This window comes from Mytilus trossulus, chromosome 4 (genome assembly GCF_036588685.1).
Source record: "Mytilus trossulus isolate FHL-02 chromosome 4, PNRI_Mtr1.1.1.hap1, whole genome shotgun sequence".
NCBI classification, from domain to species: domain Eukaryota; kingdom Metazoa; phylum Mollusca; class Bivalvia; order Mytilida; family Mytilidae; genus Mytilus; species Mytilus trossulus.
The window spans coordinates 83,842,764-83,860,451 of record NC_086376.1 but is presented as its reverse complement, the minus strand read 5'-3'; the positions used below and the strand labels follow the sequence as shown (position 1 = coordinate 83,860,451).

The 17,688-nt window shown below is 31.9% G+C and overlaps 2 protein-coding genes across 2 annotated transcripts; one reads left to right on the top strand and one right to left on the bottom strand.

Annotated features, from left to right (window-relative positions):
* The first annotated feature begins 1,538 nt into the window (after window positions 1-1,538).
* Window positions 1,539-4,235, top strand: LOC134716166 (uncharacterized). The gene is made up of 3 exons (XM_063578962.1): window positions 1,539-1,920; window positions 2,762-2,903; window positions 3,372-4,235. Exons 1-3 carry the CDS (start codon window positions 1,911-1,913, stop codon window positions 4,027-4,029), a joined length of 810 nt encoding a protein of 269 aa, XP_063435032.1. The 5' UTR covers window positions 1,539-1,910; the 3' UTR covers window positions 4,030-4,235.
* Window positions 4,236-11,342: 7,107 nt separating this feature from the next.
* Window positions 11,343-17,287, bottom strand: LOC134716165 (succinate dehydrogenase [ubiquinone] cytochrome b small subunit, mitochondrial-like). The gene is made up of 4 exons (XM_063578961.1): window positions 17,176-17,287; window positions 14,615-14,761; window positions 13,892-14,051; window positions 11,343-12,362 (listed from the first exon to the last, which is right to left on the bottom strand). The coding sequence occupies exons 1-4, from the start codon at window positions 17,207-17,209 to the stop codon at window positions 12,203-12,205; spliced, it is 501 nt and encodes a 166-aa protein (XP_063435031.1). The 5' UTR covers window positions 17,210-17,287; the 3' UTR covers window positions 11,343-12,202.
* Between the last annotated feature and the right edge of the window lie 401 nt (window positions 17,288-17,688).

Below are 17,688 nucleotides of genomic sequence, written 5' to 3'. Positions count from 1 at the left end.
AAAATGTAAATTTTAAATGAAAAATATAGTTATGTTATTTGGCGAAAAAAAAAATAAAGTGGCGAAAAATATATTGTTTTGGCGAAAGAGGTGGCGAAAAAAATAATTGACCCAGGGGAAACCCTGTGTAAGATGTACATGTATAACCTAATTTTCATGGTTATTTGCACTTGGTCAATGTTTAGTTTTACTAAGTCAATCTTTTTTAGAAACTAGAATCAATAGGTCTCATATATCTGGTGTATTGAATGATTGTAAGGTGCACGTACATGTATTTCTCCGTTTGGAGAACCAACTACAATCAATGCTTTATATTAACAATGCAATGTTTAATTTTTCACTGATAAATTTCGGCATTTTTATCCTGCATTTCTAACAAATATTTTAAAGTCATCTTTGAAACTTGGAGTTATCTTTCTTTGTCCGGAATGGGAGTTGAAGTAACTACAACCAATGATTTATATAATGCAGTATTCAATTTAACTTCCTACTGATAAGTTGAAGCAATCTTTACCGTGCAGTGCTTACAAGCACTTTGGTTATTAAAGAGAATTATGCCCTTTACAAAATGAAAACAAATGTTGAAATTTTCGTTTCCGTTAGATATAACTTGAGTTTGTCTCAACTAAATGTAATGAAATGTATACGTAATGATTTGTAACTCAAAACTTTGTCTAAGTTTCAATTTTGAATGGTCAAAGACAAAATTTTAATATAATAAAAGCATCACTTTTACAGTTTTCGAGTTTCCTATGGACACATTCTCCATTTTTTTTTATCATGGGTTGGATGCCAACTTTTAAAAATGGCCGGATCCGCCCCTGATTAAAAAGAAAATATAGTATGTACAGTACACTTACAAATATAAATTGAGACAATCAACAAGGAGAACACACACATGATTTAATACGTCTTATCAATAAAAACAACTTCTTCAAATGTGATATTTTTTAAGATCATACCAGAAAAAAACATATATATATATATATAAATAAATTTGGTGTATTAACTGTTTTCTGATTGGTTAAAATTATTAGTTTTATTTTCAATGTTATCAATTTTGATGGCGACACGTCCACTCTGACGTTGTGTATTCATACACCAACATGTGTGTATGTTGTTATTGTCAAAATAAATAATATAAGAAGTTCTTTGAGCCTTATTTTTGATAGAAATTTATTTATAATGAATGGCAATAATTTATTTTGATTTTATTGAACCATAAAACTAATGTTTGACTCTTCACATTTTACATAATCCACTTCGCGGATTATTCAATGTGAAGAGTCAAAAATTAGTTTTATGGTTCAATAAAATCAAAATAAATTATTGTCATTCATTAAATGTCTTTGATAATACCAATCTACAACTTTCTATTTGTACTTGATGGTTAATCAGTCTAAATTGACAGAGTGTGTTAAGATCATCACAGGGTTTCAAAATATATCTTAAAAGCCACAAAAATAGTCCTCAAAAGGGCGGTCAATGTTTTCTGGAGTGATTAAATGTTTCACGTTTGTTTAAACTGGTCTAGTAGAGATGTTCTAACTCAGTGTCACTGTCCCTAACCAAATGTCATTAATATAAGATTGAATTAAATGTACACGTAAGATCGACTGATAACCAATGACGTCTTTTCTCTTAATAGCATTTAAACATCATTTAAAAATAAACGACTTACAAAAGACTGTTGGTTTTACGCATAATATTAAAATATTTATATGGAAGACTTTAACAAAATATTTTACAAATAATCACGAATTTACGACATACTAAATCTTATTTAAATGTTCTTCTATTATTTTGTTTTTTTAAACGATTATGCTTAAATCACTGTCTTGTGAATTTTTTGAAGAATTTTATTGAGATAAAAGTTGGAAACTTCAATGAAATTTAGCCACTGATTTTCGATGCTTAAAGGTAAGTGGACACATTCAAGTAATTGTAAGATGATCTGAATTTGAGATGAGCTTTTGAAATGTGGTATATCTGACGGGGAATGTAATGTATCATTTCTATATTGTATTTTTGGGGAACATTTGTTCATAGTTGTTCACATAAACAATCATGATTTTATGTTCACAGAGTCTGGATAAAATTAATTTACTCGTTTCCATATTTCAAAACGTTCTAGAGGGACATGAGATAAACATACCATGTTTCTTTTACAACATATTGTACTTTTAACGAACATTATTACGTATTCATACTATGCTATTCTATTTGGTTTTACAATATCTCATGTGGCTATTAGATGCATGTTGTATGTAGCAGCGATTGCAATTGAAAATTAAATCAAATAATGTACCTTTTTTATAGTGGTAAATGAGATATAATGTGACAACTATTTATTTTTTAACAAAACACGATAAGCTAAATTACTATTGTATGTATTTACTAAATTCGGACAGACCTGTTCTAAATCTGAGAGTGCACACAAATCAAATTGAGAAGACTTCAGCTAAATAAAAAAAACCACAAACTTGGAACACAAAAAAACTTGTACTGAATATTGACTGAGCTAAGCCCCTTTTATTTCGTGAATCGGAATCATAATTGTATAAACAAATGTAAGACAATATTACACTATATAAGTTGATAAGCAGCATACTATAGTAAAAACTATACATCTATGTGTGGACTGGTGGAGATAAATAACTGCCGGACGGACGGACATACAAATAAGTTTATGAAATCTGAATACCTCTTTTTTCTGATATCATTTGAAATTACTATAATGAAACTTTTTTTTCTGTTTTAGTACTACGAAATATAACAATTCTTGCTGCCTTAGCTCTCTCATTGACTAAGGCATCGCATAAAAAGGGTCTGGCGGTTTCAGATGGTGACAGGCGGCATAGACGTTGTGGGGATGAAAAAGTTTTCAACAATGTCCATTGGTGGTAAGTATTTCGACGTGTAATGGATTCAAAGATCTTTATTTTAATTTTGAAAACAATATGTTGCGAAGCAGCATATGTTGAGCGGCATGATCAATCAATTCATCTTTAAGAAGGATGTTTTAAAATGCTGGCAATCATTATAAATTACTTGTATTTAAGCAAAAAAATATACTGCACTGAATGTGTTGTTTAACTGTTTTCTGAGAAACGTACTGATTTGTAACCATATACATATAATTTTGTCCCCATATACTATTTTATCGGTCATGGATTCCATTACTTATTTTCATATGAAATAGTCAATGTTCTGGTAGTTGCTGTTGAATAATCTCGAAAAGAAGTTTCAAAAAACAAAATTTAAGATAAAAAAAAGATAATTTCAATATTTACGCGATGCAGTAAATCTTTGAAAATCTTGTACTGTGAGTACAAAATAGTTCTTTATTTTAAACAAAACTATTATTTTAGGTATGACTGGCATACATATCCTTGGAAGCACACCCTCCATAAGTGTTCTCATAATCTAAAACATGGTTATGTACCTATGGTGTGGGGATGGAGACCAGATGTTGATACGCCTATTCATTTACTCTCACGATCAAAATATGTCCTTGGATTTAACGAACCAAACCACGAGAAACAGTCGAAAATGTCACCACGGGAAGCTGCAAGACACTGGAAAGTTCTCCAAATGAAGGCACATGGCAAAATACTTGTTAGCCCAGCCGTAGCTCCATGCGCAAGTTGTGAATATGGACCAATCGAATGGCTCGACGAATTTTTCAAGTTGTGTCGTCATTGCAGGGTCGACCATATTGCAACACATTCCTATCGATGTGAAGCCAGCGAGACAATGGTGTATTTGAATCAATTGTGGGAGAGGTACAGAAAACCAATATGGCTGACAGAATTTGCGTGTCCACAAGATAAATCTGCTGCAGATCAACTTCAGTTTATGAAACAAATTTTACCTTTACTGGAATCAGCAGATTATGTGTTCCGATACTCATGGTTTGTCAGCAGAAACACTGAAAATTTGTTTACAACAAAAGCCGTTAGTCTCCTCCACCAAAACTCTAATGAATTGACAACTCTAGGCAAATATTACAATGATTTTGATGGTTGATCTAAGTAAATGATATTATTAATATTCTTGATTTTCGATCATGTCTTTAAATATCAATTAATTTCATTTAATTTTTATTTCCACTTGTTTAAATGATATTAAATTCCCTGAACTCTTATGAAATCTGTCTGTCAATATGATGATTTGTTTTTCTCATCACCTTCTTCAATAAATATGCAACCTACAAAAAGTTGAGGTGTATAATAATCGACTGTTGTTTTTCTTAGAATTGTGTATGATATTGAAATTGATTAACAAATTAAAAGCAATTCTCTGTAACCACCAAAGAAATTCTAATAGGGTCTGGCACACATGGACTTAGATTTTGATGAAACTTTTATATCAAATCAGTGATATATAGTCGTGTAACTAAGCACTGTACGTATCAAGAAAGCAATTATTATTTTCTGAATTAACCGCAAGAACGAAAGCAATCATTCAGCGTCCGTCCGATTGCGAAAGCATAATACTAAAAGATCCAGATTAAGGGAAATAAATCCTAAAACGTCGTTTGTTTAAGCATGTGTAGCCTCTTGGTTGATGCTTTCTGTACCATTTAAAGATCAAGCATAGAGAAGGATTGGAACAGTAAACAACAACAACAAAAAATTATCCTAAGACAGACGACACATGCTAATCAAACGAATTTTAAGGGGGAATTATTTCCCTTTATCTTTATATTTTAGTGCATATATAAATATGCTTTCGTAAATTGGTAGTTTCTTTCTGAAATGTCACATCTTCTTAACTAATACCATTGATATTATGTTGAGTCCTAAATATGAAGCTTTACTACAACTATCACACTTAACATGGTCCAAGAAAATTAGGTCAAGGTCATATAGCCAAACAAGAAATACAAGCACACATTACAAACATTCAATACACTAAATATAGTTGTCCTATTGCTTATAGTTTCTAAGAAACAGATTTAGCCCAGAAAAATAAACATTGACGATTGAACCATGAAAATGAGATGAAGGCCAGATGAACCATGCCAGGCAGACATGGACAGCTTACAATCCTTCCATACAACATATATAGTCGACCTATTGCTTAAAGCTTAAGAAGAACAGAACAAAACACAAAAACTTAACACTGAGTAATGAACTGTGAAAATGAGGTGAAGGTCAAATAAAACCTGCAAGAGTGACATGTACATCATGAAATATTTCCATGCACCAAATATAGATGATTAATTGCATATAATATAAGAAAAAAGACATCAACTAAAACCAGATGCTCCGCAGGGTGCAGCTTTATACGACTACAGAGGTTGAACCCTAAAGGGTTGGGGCTAGTATGGACACAATATTCAAGCTGGATAAAGCTCTGAATTTGGATTGTGATTAAATAGTTGACATTATAGGTTTCTGACACAGAATGAATGTGGTCTAATGAACTTAAACTTTTTTATTTTTGCTTTTAAGCAATTCACTATGCTGTTGCCTTTCAAAAAAAAATATTTGAAGAAATTTTCTTTTTAATTTCTGAAATCTGAAATGAGAAAATTGACAATATTGCATTGTATATTGTATAAAGCATTGGTTTTATATTATTCCACAACCATTCTGGACAAAGAAAGATAATCCCAATTTGTTATCTTGAAACTACACAAATGTGTGTTTTTGGCCCCTTTTTTGGCCTTTATTCCTAGACGATTTGACTCATAACCAACAAAATATATCCAAACCTTCTACTTACGGTATTAAATATTGTGGGACAATTTCAGAACAATTGAAATTCTTATACACAACTTTGTTGTACTGACACTAGATACTGCTTGTTTTTGGCCCCTAATTCTTAAACCTAAGGAACCATAACCCCCAAAATCAATCCCAAGCTTCCTTTTGTGGTTATAAACATTGCGTTAAATTTTATATTGATTTCTGTTTTCTTTTACTGAAGTTATTATCTGGAAACCATCCGTCTTCAGACGACAACAGTGTGATACCAATATATAAATTTAGAATTTTACGGTCATATAAAAATTCACTTTTTTTTCACCACTGAACCATGAAAATGAGGTCAAGGTCAAATTACACCTGCCAATTATACATGTTCACCTTACAATCACTCATACACCAAATATAGTACCTATTGCATACAGTATAAAAAACAGACCAAAACACAAAAACTTTACTGTAAAAACTGAACCATGAGAATGAGGTCAAGGTCCAATGACACTGCCACTTGGACATGTACAACTTACAAACCTTCCATACACCAAATATACTGGACCTCATAAAAGAGAAATGAACATTATAAAACTTTTTTTTAAGTAGTCACTGAACTATGAAAATGAGATCAAGAACAACGGAAATGTGACAGATGGAAACATTGTAACATAAGGCATCTGTATACAAAGTATGAAGCATCCAGGTCTTCTACCTTAAAAAATATAAAGCTTTTAAGAAGTAAGTTAACATCGCCTCCGCTGCCAGATCACTATCCCTATGTCAAGCTATCTGCAACTATATTCTCAGGCTCGACAAAAAATGACAATACCAATATTTCAATGACACAATAATGTGTACACACTGTCAACTAGATACCATTGAGATGGGAGCCATCTCTGTGGGCTCGCTGTCAATAACATGGGGTAAATAAGTTGTATTAGTCCATCAGCTAGTTCTCAAAAGCGCTCTAGTTAAGGAGTTTGTGTTACACCCCAGGGTACCGCGATTTTTTTTGATAGAATTCAACTTCATTATCTTATTGATATAATACAAGGTGTTAGGCTAAAAAAAAGTGTCCAAAAAAGGTTTAAAAACGTCCCTTTCAATGGTCCCCTCGTTTAGCAATCACGACTAAGTAATTTTTAATTAATTTTTTTTTTTATATAAAGCGACTAAAAAAAAAAATTATAGGTGCAAACAACTAAAACAGATACAAAACTATCATATTTAATGTTACTCTGAAGATTTTTTGTTTTAAAAACAAGTTTTTTTTACATTACAAACCATCCGATTTTTGGGGTTAAAATTCAGGCATTTTTTTCCTTTCATAAAGAAATTCGTTATACATTTACCCGTTTTAGTTAATTAAACTTTAGAATTAATCATTATACAATGTTTCAATCATTTACAGTATTTATATATCGTCTAAAATATGAAATATTTGATAAAATATATGTACGTGCAAATACTCGTTAAATTACGGAAATCATCAAATTACCGTCTTTGATTCAGTATACAACATGTACAATGCATCCACACATAAGCATTATCAATTTGCAACTGAAAACACACATTTAAATGTCGATTTATGATGTTTTAGTGAGACAAATTATTTTATAAAGTGAATGTGTAAAAAAGATTACTGAAAAAGTACAAATTAAGGTGGGTTTTTTTTTTTGTGTTCAGAAAAGGTGCACTCTATCGAACTCAATAAAAGTGTGCTTGATTACATTTTGTGTTTTAGCTATGTAGTGATTGACTTAAGATTATTAAGTCATTCAATCGACAAACATCGCTTTGAATGAACGTCAAATAGTCAGTTATGAGAAATGGCCATACTTTTTACGTTCTTAGGTTTCTAAGAGATACAAAAAAAATTGGCTTTGTTGTTTTCAGTTTAAATAAAGATTCTGTTAAGCTTTGGTTGTTAAATGTACATGAAATTGTTATCAGAGGTATCAAAATTATAATTTAGTATGCCAGACGCGCGTTTCGTCTACATATAAGACTCATCAGTGACGCTCATATCAAAATATTTGTAAAGCCAAACAAGTACAAAGTTGAAGAGCAGTGAGAATCCAAAATTCCAAAAAGTTGTGCCAAATACGGCTAAGGTAGTCTATGTCTGGGATAAGAACATCCTTAGTTTTTCGAACAAATCAAAGTTTTATAAACAGGAAATTTATATAAATGACCACATTATTGATATTCATGTCAAAACAGATTGTTGACTACTGGGCTGGTGATACCCTCGGGGACGAAACGTCCACTAGCAGTGGAAAGAGCTTCAATATCCTTAAAATTTGAGATTTGGTAGGAATGGGTAACCCTGAAACATCTGCACAAAAAGAACTTTTTAAAACTCGAATGAAGCGAGACAAAACTGATGTTATGAAAATGTTTTAGACACTGTAAAGCTGGCCAAATCCATTTGAAACATCTGAGCAGTTATATGGCTTATTCTCGGGTTCTGTTGCTTCTTCGGAATTAATATGCAACCTACTAAACGCGTATGAAAAGGGAAAGTTTGCTTCATAAATTTTCATAAATGAACGGCTTATACAAAAGTCAACCGATATCTTCAAAACAATTAAAAGATTATCATTGCTTACATTTTTTAAAAAAGGAAATAAAAGACAAGCAGTTAATGGCTGATTAGAACAACAAAACATTGAGGCAGATGAAAAAAAATGTCGCCTGCTTGTCATAGCCCAGACAAGATAGTTGGTTGCGCAAAAGGCTCTCCAGTTTGAATTAGGTCCTCTTCCAATGTATCTTGCAAACTTTGATGGTACACATGTAATGAAAATCAAAACTGTCCTGGATGGTCTTTTGGTAAATGGTCATTCCTTAGGAAAGCATGTGGGTATTTGATGACATGGCAGTTATTCAACCCATTACTAGGATACCAAGCACTTTTTTTCATTTGGCAAATGTTATTTTAAAAACAATCCTTTTAGTTTCGAAAAGAGGTCCCGCATTGATTTTGTCACTGATTAGTATTCCTTAATATCCATAAAAAAAATCAAAACAGCAGATCCTTGGGAGGGCAAATCATTACGATAAGTTCTAGACCATCACAATCGTGTTCTTGGGAATGGAAGAAATGTTTGTTAGTTGGGGAAAACAAAGTTGCTCTTGTTGAATTCTTTGGTTCGGAAAAGAGTAAATAATCCTATAGATTTACACTTGAATGTATTGATTTATTTGTATCACATGGAAGTATGTGCCACAAAATAAATGTTGGAAATGAAATAGCGTAGAATGGTTGTATCTTATAATCAAACAGGAAGAAGCCGATTACAAAATGTTTCTTAATGCAAAAATATGCAGCATACAAAAGTAACAACTCCATTGTTAAAAAACCTTCTGACATTGATGTGGAAGTATTGGCTTACTATTTTCACAGTTGCATATCAATTCTAACATTGTTAGATTGGTGAGAATGTTTGTAGAAAACTGCAAGGATTTCACGGCAGTACAAGTTGTGATTCAGTAAGTGTTTTTAATATACCATTTTATCAAGAAAATTAGTACTTTTGCTTCTTTTCATTCAAAATCATGAATTTTGGAAATTACCCTCCCCCTTTTTTATTAGTCCTCTACGATTTAAAAACTAATTGAAAATTAGCCTGCGTTTCAATAAGATATGATTTGTTCCATTTAAAAAAAGAATAGTATTGAATTATTGGTTATTTTTACATTTTTCTGTAAATATGTGCAAAACTAAATTTTTGATATATCCTTAAATAATTCCCCTTTTAACCCCTTTTGGACACTTTTTCAAAAGTCTAACACCTCTTAAAATATTCTTCATATATTACTCTTTAAATTTATACCAAAAAATTGCGGTACCCTGGGGTGTAACACAGAAGTGAAATTTTGCCCTACCAGCTGATGGACTATATGGATAATCTGATATGAAGCATTATTTGAAGTTATTACATAGTCTCTTGTGTGATTTTATTCTAAGATTTTAAGTTAAAACTGATAAATATTCTCAACTTACTTTCATAGTATAATAGTGATATGACTGCATGATGTGAACTCATTGTTGACTACTCTAAGGTGACTTCTGGATATATGGATTGATGTTGTTTGAACAATATGTTTAAAGGTGCTGCCCAATTGATATTTGTCACATATTTTTAGTATTATGCCTTTAATATATTATGACCCACCAAGTATAAAGTATGAAATATTAACAGTTCTTGAGAGGTAGAGCGGACACAATTTGTTAATAACAACGAACAGATGGACAGACCTACGGGCTGACCTTTGACCTAGGATGCATACATTATGACACATTCTCTGGTGTTGGTTAATATATATGTTAAGTTGAAAATGTTTGTCAGGTATAAAGTATGAAATAATAACAGCTGTCCTCTCAAAAAATAGTGTTGATCAAATTTGTTAGCGATAGACAGACCAACAGACAGACAGACCTTTGACCTAGGAAGTTGTACATACATCATGACACACCCTCTGGTGTTTGTTAAAATGGATGTCACATATAATATTTGAAATCATAACGGTTATCTAGATATGGAGCGGACACGATCTTCACCACAGGACACAGGGTTGTCAGCTGAAACCAAAGTTTTTGACCTTGGTGTTGGTTAATAAACATGGTAAGTATTAAGTATAAAATCATAACGCTTATCTAGATATGGAGCGGACACGATCTTCACCACAGGACATGGGGTTGTTAACTGAAACCAAAGTTTTTGACCTTGACCTTTGACCTAGGAAGTTGTACATACATCATGACACACCCTCTGGTGTTGGTTAAAATGGATGTCAAGTATAAACTTTGAAATCATAACGGTTCTCAAGATATAGAGCGGACACAATCTTCACCACAGGACACAGGGTTGTCAACTGAAACCAGTTTTTTTTACCTTGACCTTTGACCTAGGAAGTTGTACATACATCATGACACGCCCTCTGGTGGTGGTTAATAAACATGTAAAGTATAAAGTATGAAATCATAATGGTTCTCTAGATATGGAGCGGACACAAAGTTAAAGTGTTACGGACGGACAGACAGATGGACGGACAGACTGATCACTATAGGGTGATCCGCCTAAAGGCGGGGCCCTAATTACAATTTCGACCAAGTTTACTTATTGTTCTGGTCATTTTTAGTGTTTAAAATTTCTCTTAATTTCTCCTGGTAAAGATGATATTTACAACCAATAGGTCTATGCCACTGCTGGTGGAGGTTTCCTCAAATGCTCAGTAGTCAAAACCTGTGTTGACCTGAATAATCATTGATTTGGGCATTGTTTACACAACTTTAAATATTTTGAAATACTAAGGATTACACCCTAGAAAGGTTACCCTAACAGTATTTGACAAAAACTTTAGGAATTTTTAAGATCTAAGCCTATAATGGGTCTAGTTGTTTCAGAGAAGATTTTTAGAATGGCAATTACAGACAGCTTTTGCATGTAAATAAAACAATAGACAAGAAAAGAAAACACAACATTTAAAACCACATAACACTTTCCTCTCAATAAAATCCACAGAATGTGGCTTAGAAATACGAACACAAAAAAGAGATTTAGAAAATCATATGAGACATGATTCAGATTGTTCAATTAAAACTCCAATACCAAATTAAATCAAAACTTGCAAAGACATATATAAAATGTTTTAATTACTAAAACATAATAGAAACTAAGCAAAAATGTATGGGATAAATAAATTAATTTTTTTACAAGCAAAGCTTGAAGATTATACAAAGTATAAGAACACCGGTTCTCTCTGTTGTAGGTATTAATGTATTAAGATAGATATCAGAGACTGGTAAATGTAATATAAGTCCTTAGACAAAAGAATTAAACATCACTTGGACTGTTTCATTGCTAGTGAAATATAATGTATTACCAAAATACCGGAACATTGTATCAATGTTTCAACTTTTAATGTATTTCTTGAATTAATCCTATGTTTTCAAAGAAGAAAATCCAGTGACTAATGTAAAATAGTAAGTGCATAGTAAGAAAAGTTAACAATATTAAGAAGGTATATCCACCAAATATTTACTATCAAGATTTTAGGTCATACTTCTAAATATAACATTATGTGAAGATAAAAAATTATTGTAAATAAACTTCTGCTGTACAATAAATAATACATATAACAGATCACTTAAAAAGTCATTAGACATGTGAGAGGCCATATCCATTTACTTCTTTCAGCTCAAATTAACCTTACATAATTTAAATTTCACCCATTTAAGTAATAATATCCAACTTTTAGAATATTTATTCTATATTGTTTGTACATTTTACAAATACTGGCAGACCTTGTAAGATTCTTTAATTATAAGCAAAAGTCTACATAAAAATATCACAAGAACTGTAACAAATTTACAATAACAGAAATTTTATGAAAAAGTATAAAGTATATTTTCATGATTGCAGTATCTCTAATAAGCACTTTTGTTAGGTAATATAACATTTAGAACTTGTCAGTCTAAATAACATCTACAGCTTCCAGACTAAAGATATGGCTTTTGTAACACCAACATCATTATAATTAAAGTTTAAAAGTCCAGCAATACCAGCCATGGCAAGAGCATACCAGAACCAATGGATAAAAGGAATAAACTTCTCAAGGTAGTCTGTCAGAACACCATTAACACCCCTGCAAAGAAAAACAAATATATATGTCATTTTTTAGGTAAAAAATGTACAAAACAAATTAAGACTACTGTGGATTTATTTATTTTATGCAGGTACTAATTTTCATGGATTAAGGAAAACTTACATGTTCGTGGATATTTGTCTTCGTGGTTTTACCAAAGTCTTCATACAAGCCAATAATTTTTTTTTATTATGTTATTTGTTATTTATTTAACATCATTGTTCCTCTGTACCTATGAAATGGACAAAAATTGGTATCCAACGAATAATAATGAAACCATAGTATGTGTCGTAAAATGAGGGTTTGATATGGGACATGGAAATATACAGTGATGTCAATGAAAAATTTATCCTTTTATCTTTTCTGTATGTTGAGAATATCTACATTTACAAAAACAGATTATCTTTATCTAATATATTCTACAATACTCTCTCAGCTTGTGTTTGCTTCAGTACAGATAAAAGTATATATATATATTAAGTTGGTAAATTTTGTTCAAATTTTGTTACATGTATTATTAACTATCACATCACATGTTAGAGGTATATACAACATGTAGATGTAAAATAGTAAAATAGTGTACTAATCATACATTTATATTTAGGGCTGTGTGTAGTAGAAGTTATATAGATATGTTACAGAGCTTTAACCAAGATTTTTTTTAGACATTATAGAAAAAATTTCAGATACATTTATACTCATTAACTAGCAACAAAGAATTGTTTACTTGAATACTTCTCACAGAAAAATGTGGAATGTGTTCTTGCGACACAGATGATGCCCTGCTTGCATTCATATGAAGTTATAAAGGGACATAACTGCTACCCAAATTTGTACATGATCTGAGTTTTGTGGTATTAAGTGATGTGTATTAGTTTTATAACATTAAATTGAGGCAATCTTAAGTAAGAGTACAGAAATCAAAATTCAGCAATTTTTTCCATTTGTAAATATGACATATAACTCTACATCAGTAACAAGTGACACCATCAAAATTCGAACTTGATCTGTATTTTGTGGTAATTAACATTGTGTATAAGTTTTATAATATTTGGTTGTGCCAATCTTTAAGTCACAGAACTAAAACCAAAACTTCAGCAATGTTTGCATTTGAAAAGGCAAATAACTCTAAAATGATTAAAGTGACACCACCAAAATTCAAACTTGATCTGAGTTTGATGGTAATAAGTATTGTGGACAAGTTTCATAATATTTGGTTGAGGCAAACTAACTTTAGAGAACGGAGACCAACTTTTGGACATACATGGAAGGTTGTACAGATGGACATATGGCTGGACAAGGGGAAATCTTAATGCCCCCTTCGCTACGACAGGGACATAACAATGTGACAGCTGAATATTTAACTGCACCATGTGCAAAGAGCACATAAGTTATGCATGTTAATGGGTCATAATGTTTATGGAATATCCACAAAATGTACATTCATGTACATCTTTTTCCTACTTATACAATCATGTAATAGTAGTTAGAAATTTGGATTTTTTTTATATGTTGTAAAATTGACCTACCAGTAACCATGTAACATAACAGTTGAAGCTATCATGAAATCCCAGAATGGTCCTTGGAAATATATTGATGCAGGCATAATTCCTAGCATAGATACTGCTATTATCCTCTCTACTTTCCAGTGAGTTGAAGCCATCATCATATGCTTTCCTTGTTTTTCCTCTGGAATAAAAATAATGCTTGTTTACATGTATATGTATAGGTGTCACTTGACTGTACATATCAATTCTATACTAAACACACAAAGATTTTCAGTGTCTGCCATCAAGAATTTGTAATGTGTGTCTGATTCAACTTGAGCACTCAGACTATAGTATAAGTGTTGAAACTAGGAATACATGTATATTCTATGTGCAAGTAATAATATCACATGATTTTAATAAATGATGATGCCAACTGGTGAAATTGCAGACACTCAATTGGACTGGATTATTTGGTCTACTTCAGTATTTACACTGTAATCTGATTTAAATTAAAAAGACTAACTAGATATAGAGTAAAATAGACCAAAACTTTGTTTCATTATATAAGTACATTTTTAAATTAGTAATAACATGTATTATTCTGTCAAAAAGGGGATATCTTATAATTTCTGGTTCTTCTGACTCATATTTTGAAAAAGAGCAGCAATATAGTCAATTCTTTTTTAAATTTTCACAAATGTTTCCAGAAAACCACATTGACCATCCTTCTCATGATCAAAACTAAATAAAGCTCCATATTACCTGGTGTAAATGGACCTCGCCTTGCTTGGAAGTAATGTGACATGGCTGGTGACAGGACAATTGTTTTTGCTGTAACATTTTTGCTTATGCTGTTTGGTGAAAGCTCTTTAAAAATCTGAGGTCTTAAACAGAGTCTGCGCGCTGTGCCTAAAATATAAAAGAAACAAAAATGTGAGATGTGCTAAACATACCAGGCTTCGAGTGTACAAATTACTACACAAGGGACTTTGACTGTGTCACAATTATGATTCAACAACTAGGTTCAGAACCACTAGAACACAGAACAGCAAGAAACAGAATAGTAATGTTTTTACAAAATCATGAACAGTGTTGTAGAAGTTCCTGTCCACAACCTGCTCATATTCCACAACACCAGGAGTCCAGAACACATGGTACAGTTGCACACATCATCAGACAGATACGAACCAAACTTGTCTGTTTTTTTTCTTTTATACCTGCCACCATCATATCTTGGAATATATATCTGACATACATCCAGATTTCAAAGCTTCCTCGTCTGTGGGTTGTTTTCCACACTTGCACCCTATTCAAGACATCAGCATGTCTTCTAGTCCGAGATTACTCTGATGTTCGACGGCTGTTTTGCCAGACAAGCTGGGGCCATGGGACGTCAGAGCTCGTCCCTTATCAAAAAGTGGATATTTGCCCACCCAAAATAGATGCCCTGCTTCGTCGCTTTTGGAGCCTACTGAGGGCTTTGGAATTATATAAATAGGGCATCAATCTCTTCATTTTTCATTTATCTCTTCGTTTATGTAAGTTTCACCTACCTGCCAACCTTTATTTTCTCATAATTAGACAGTTTTCACAATGACCCATCGATTTCTGCATTTTGACTTTCAGTTTTTGAAATATATTTTTACATATATGTAAAAACTTTATTTCCAGTTCTATATTTTGGAAGAAATCCAAAGAAACAGACTCTTAATTATTAATCTAGTACAGTTGATATAAAAGTTTGTTCAGTGCCTCTTTTCATTCTAGTCATTGTGTGTTCTATTGTTCAAACCAGAATTTTTTTTATAGTCAGAAACTTTAAATATATTATTATATAAAATACATATATATAATAACTGCAAAGTTTGATTTTCTTAATGTTATTTCCAGTTTTATATTTTCGAGATTTTTGTGCCAGAGTAAATATCCTGGAATTGAATATAGTATAAATGTATAACAAGCAACAAACTATGGCAATTTGGAATCTACACCTTGTCATACATGTATTAATATGTTATTAATATGTTATTAATAAAAGCTTTAATACTTTCAAATCAGAAAGTAGTAAATATACACTTTAATGCTACATTAGTTTTATGCACTAAATGTGCATATTTTGAATAGTGCTTGAAAGCAAAAGGATTGATAATCTAAATTATACACTCAAATTGAGCACTAACAACTGATAAGTGGCCTCCAGTGGTCAAGTCAAACCATCCATGACATCCAGTTGGGAAAAAAAAAATTACCTGCCTGCCTGGTCTGTTTACAAAGAGTAGACCCAGGGGAGGGGAAACAGACATTCTTTTAAATGTGGCCTGAAACATATTGTATAAATTGCTAATTTTAAAAAGATGACGTTTTGATGACGTCACATGGCGATGTTTCAGTACATTTTGCTTTTTCAGTAAAACACTTCATCTGTTGATAAATACTGTAAACGTATTGTGTATATCTAAATATATTTACCTATGTTGAAAGATGTGCATACTTTGGGATCATAAACATACAACTTGTTTAGTTTCTAGGAAATCTTGTAAGATTTCAACTGCTATTTTTGCTAAAAATAGGTGCAATTTTGGTACCGTTACGTTATAGGAATTGTTTGTCTGAGACAAGTGCCTGTGGTATAACATCTTACTATACATACAGACTTTAAACTTTATATTCTCTGCAGCTGGAGTATCTTAACTCAGATGAGTTAACTCCTTTATAGGAAGAAGATATATATAATAGTCAGAGTTTGCTAAAAATGGCGGTCCTCAGGATTTTACCATCAAAATTTTGCATAGGACTGACACAATTTTAGTATTTTTCAATAGAATTGATAGTGAGGACCAGCCGATTTTTTTGAAGGACAACCAGGGAAAAAAAGATTTTGTAAACTCTGATATAATTAAGATTGATATAAATGTACAGACTGATGGATACCGTATTTCTCATTCTATTTTTTGTGATTCCCTCACATCCCGTTGTAGAAGACTGAAGAGACAATAACCATCTGGGTGACATAAGTTCATAACTTATCAGAAAGCCCCTGCCCTAAATTATATATACTGTCCTAGGAGTCCCTGAAAAAATAAAATAGCCTTGCCAGACGTCATAATGATTTGGAATACTAAAATATACTGTGTCTGTGTAATATTTTTTTTACGCAAAAAAAACCGAAGTGTCCTTGAACAAAATTCGGTGAATTTTATCACTTTTTACAACTCTCATTCAACTGTCAGTTACATAAGCAAAACGTAAATTAAAGTCAACAATATTTTGTTTGAAATGATTGTACAATTTCGATTAAAATGCATGCATATTCTTATTTTTACCCCCACAAGATCGTAGAAGACAAATTGATGCCATATTTTCTCAGGATTTAGAGAGTTTCATAAAGGGAAGTAATCCGTTTCCGACCATGAAAGAAATCCAGAGGCTCATTGTGTCTGAATCGCTCACCTTGTATAATGCCATTTTTACGTAATTCTTAATGCCCATTTTGACGTAATTGAAGGTGGACTTAGGTGGTATCTGAGTCTAAATTTATATAATAAAGTTATATTCCTATAAATTGGTTCTTTTCAATGAAGATTCACATTAGATATCTGTATTCCTGCATTGTATTTTGCTATCGTGATATCATAGAAAATCTGTACCTAAGGTTTTCTGGTTTTTTTTACAATCCAAGATGGGGAAAGACACCCCATACCACCTTAATAGGCAGCAACCATTTGATTTTCTGGGGGGGGGGGGGCTATGGGTTTTTTTTTCTGTGCAAACTTTTTTTTTCGCCTTTGGCGAAGAACAATCTATTTTTTTAGCGAAAAACCGAAAACAATTTTTTC

Excerpts from the sequence above, each read along its gene's own strand:
- LOC134716166 (XM_063578962.1), top strand. Across the intron at positions 2,904-3,371 it reads TTCAACAATGTCCATTGGTG|GTATGACTGGCATACATATC; the intron begins GTAAGTATTTCG and ends CTATTATTTTAG.
- LOC134716165 (XM_063578961.1), bottom strand. The coding sequence starts at position 17,209 with ATGGCATCAATTTGTCTTCTACGATCTTGTGGGG. Across the intron at positions 14,762-17,175 it reads TCTTCTACGATCTTGTGGGG|GCACAGCGCGCAGACTCTGT; the intron begins GTAAAAATAAGA and ends TTTATATTTTAG. Across the intron at positions 14,052-14,614 it reads GCGAGGTCCATTTACACCAG|AGGAAAAACAAGGAAAGCAT; the intron begins GTAATATGGAGC and ends TTTTTATTCCAG.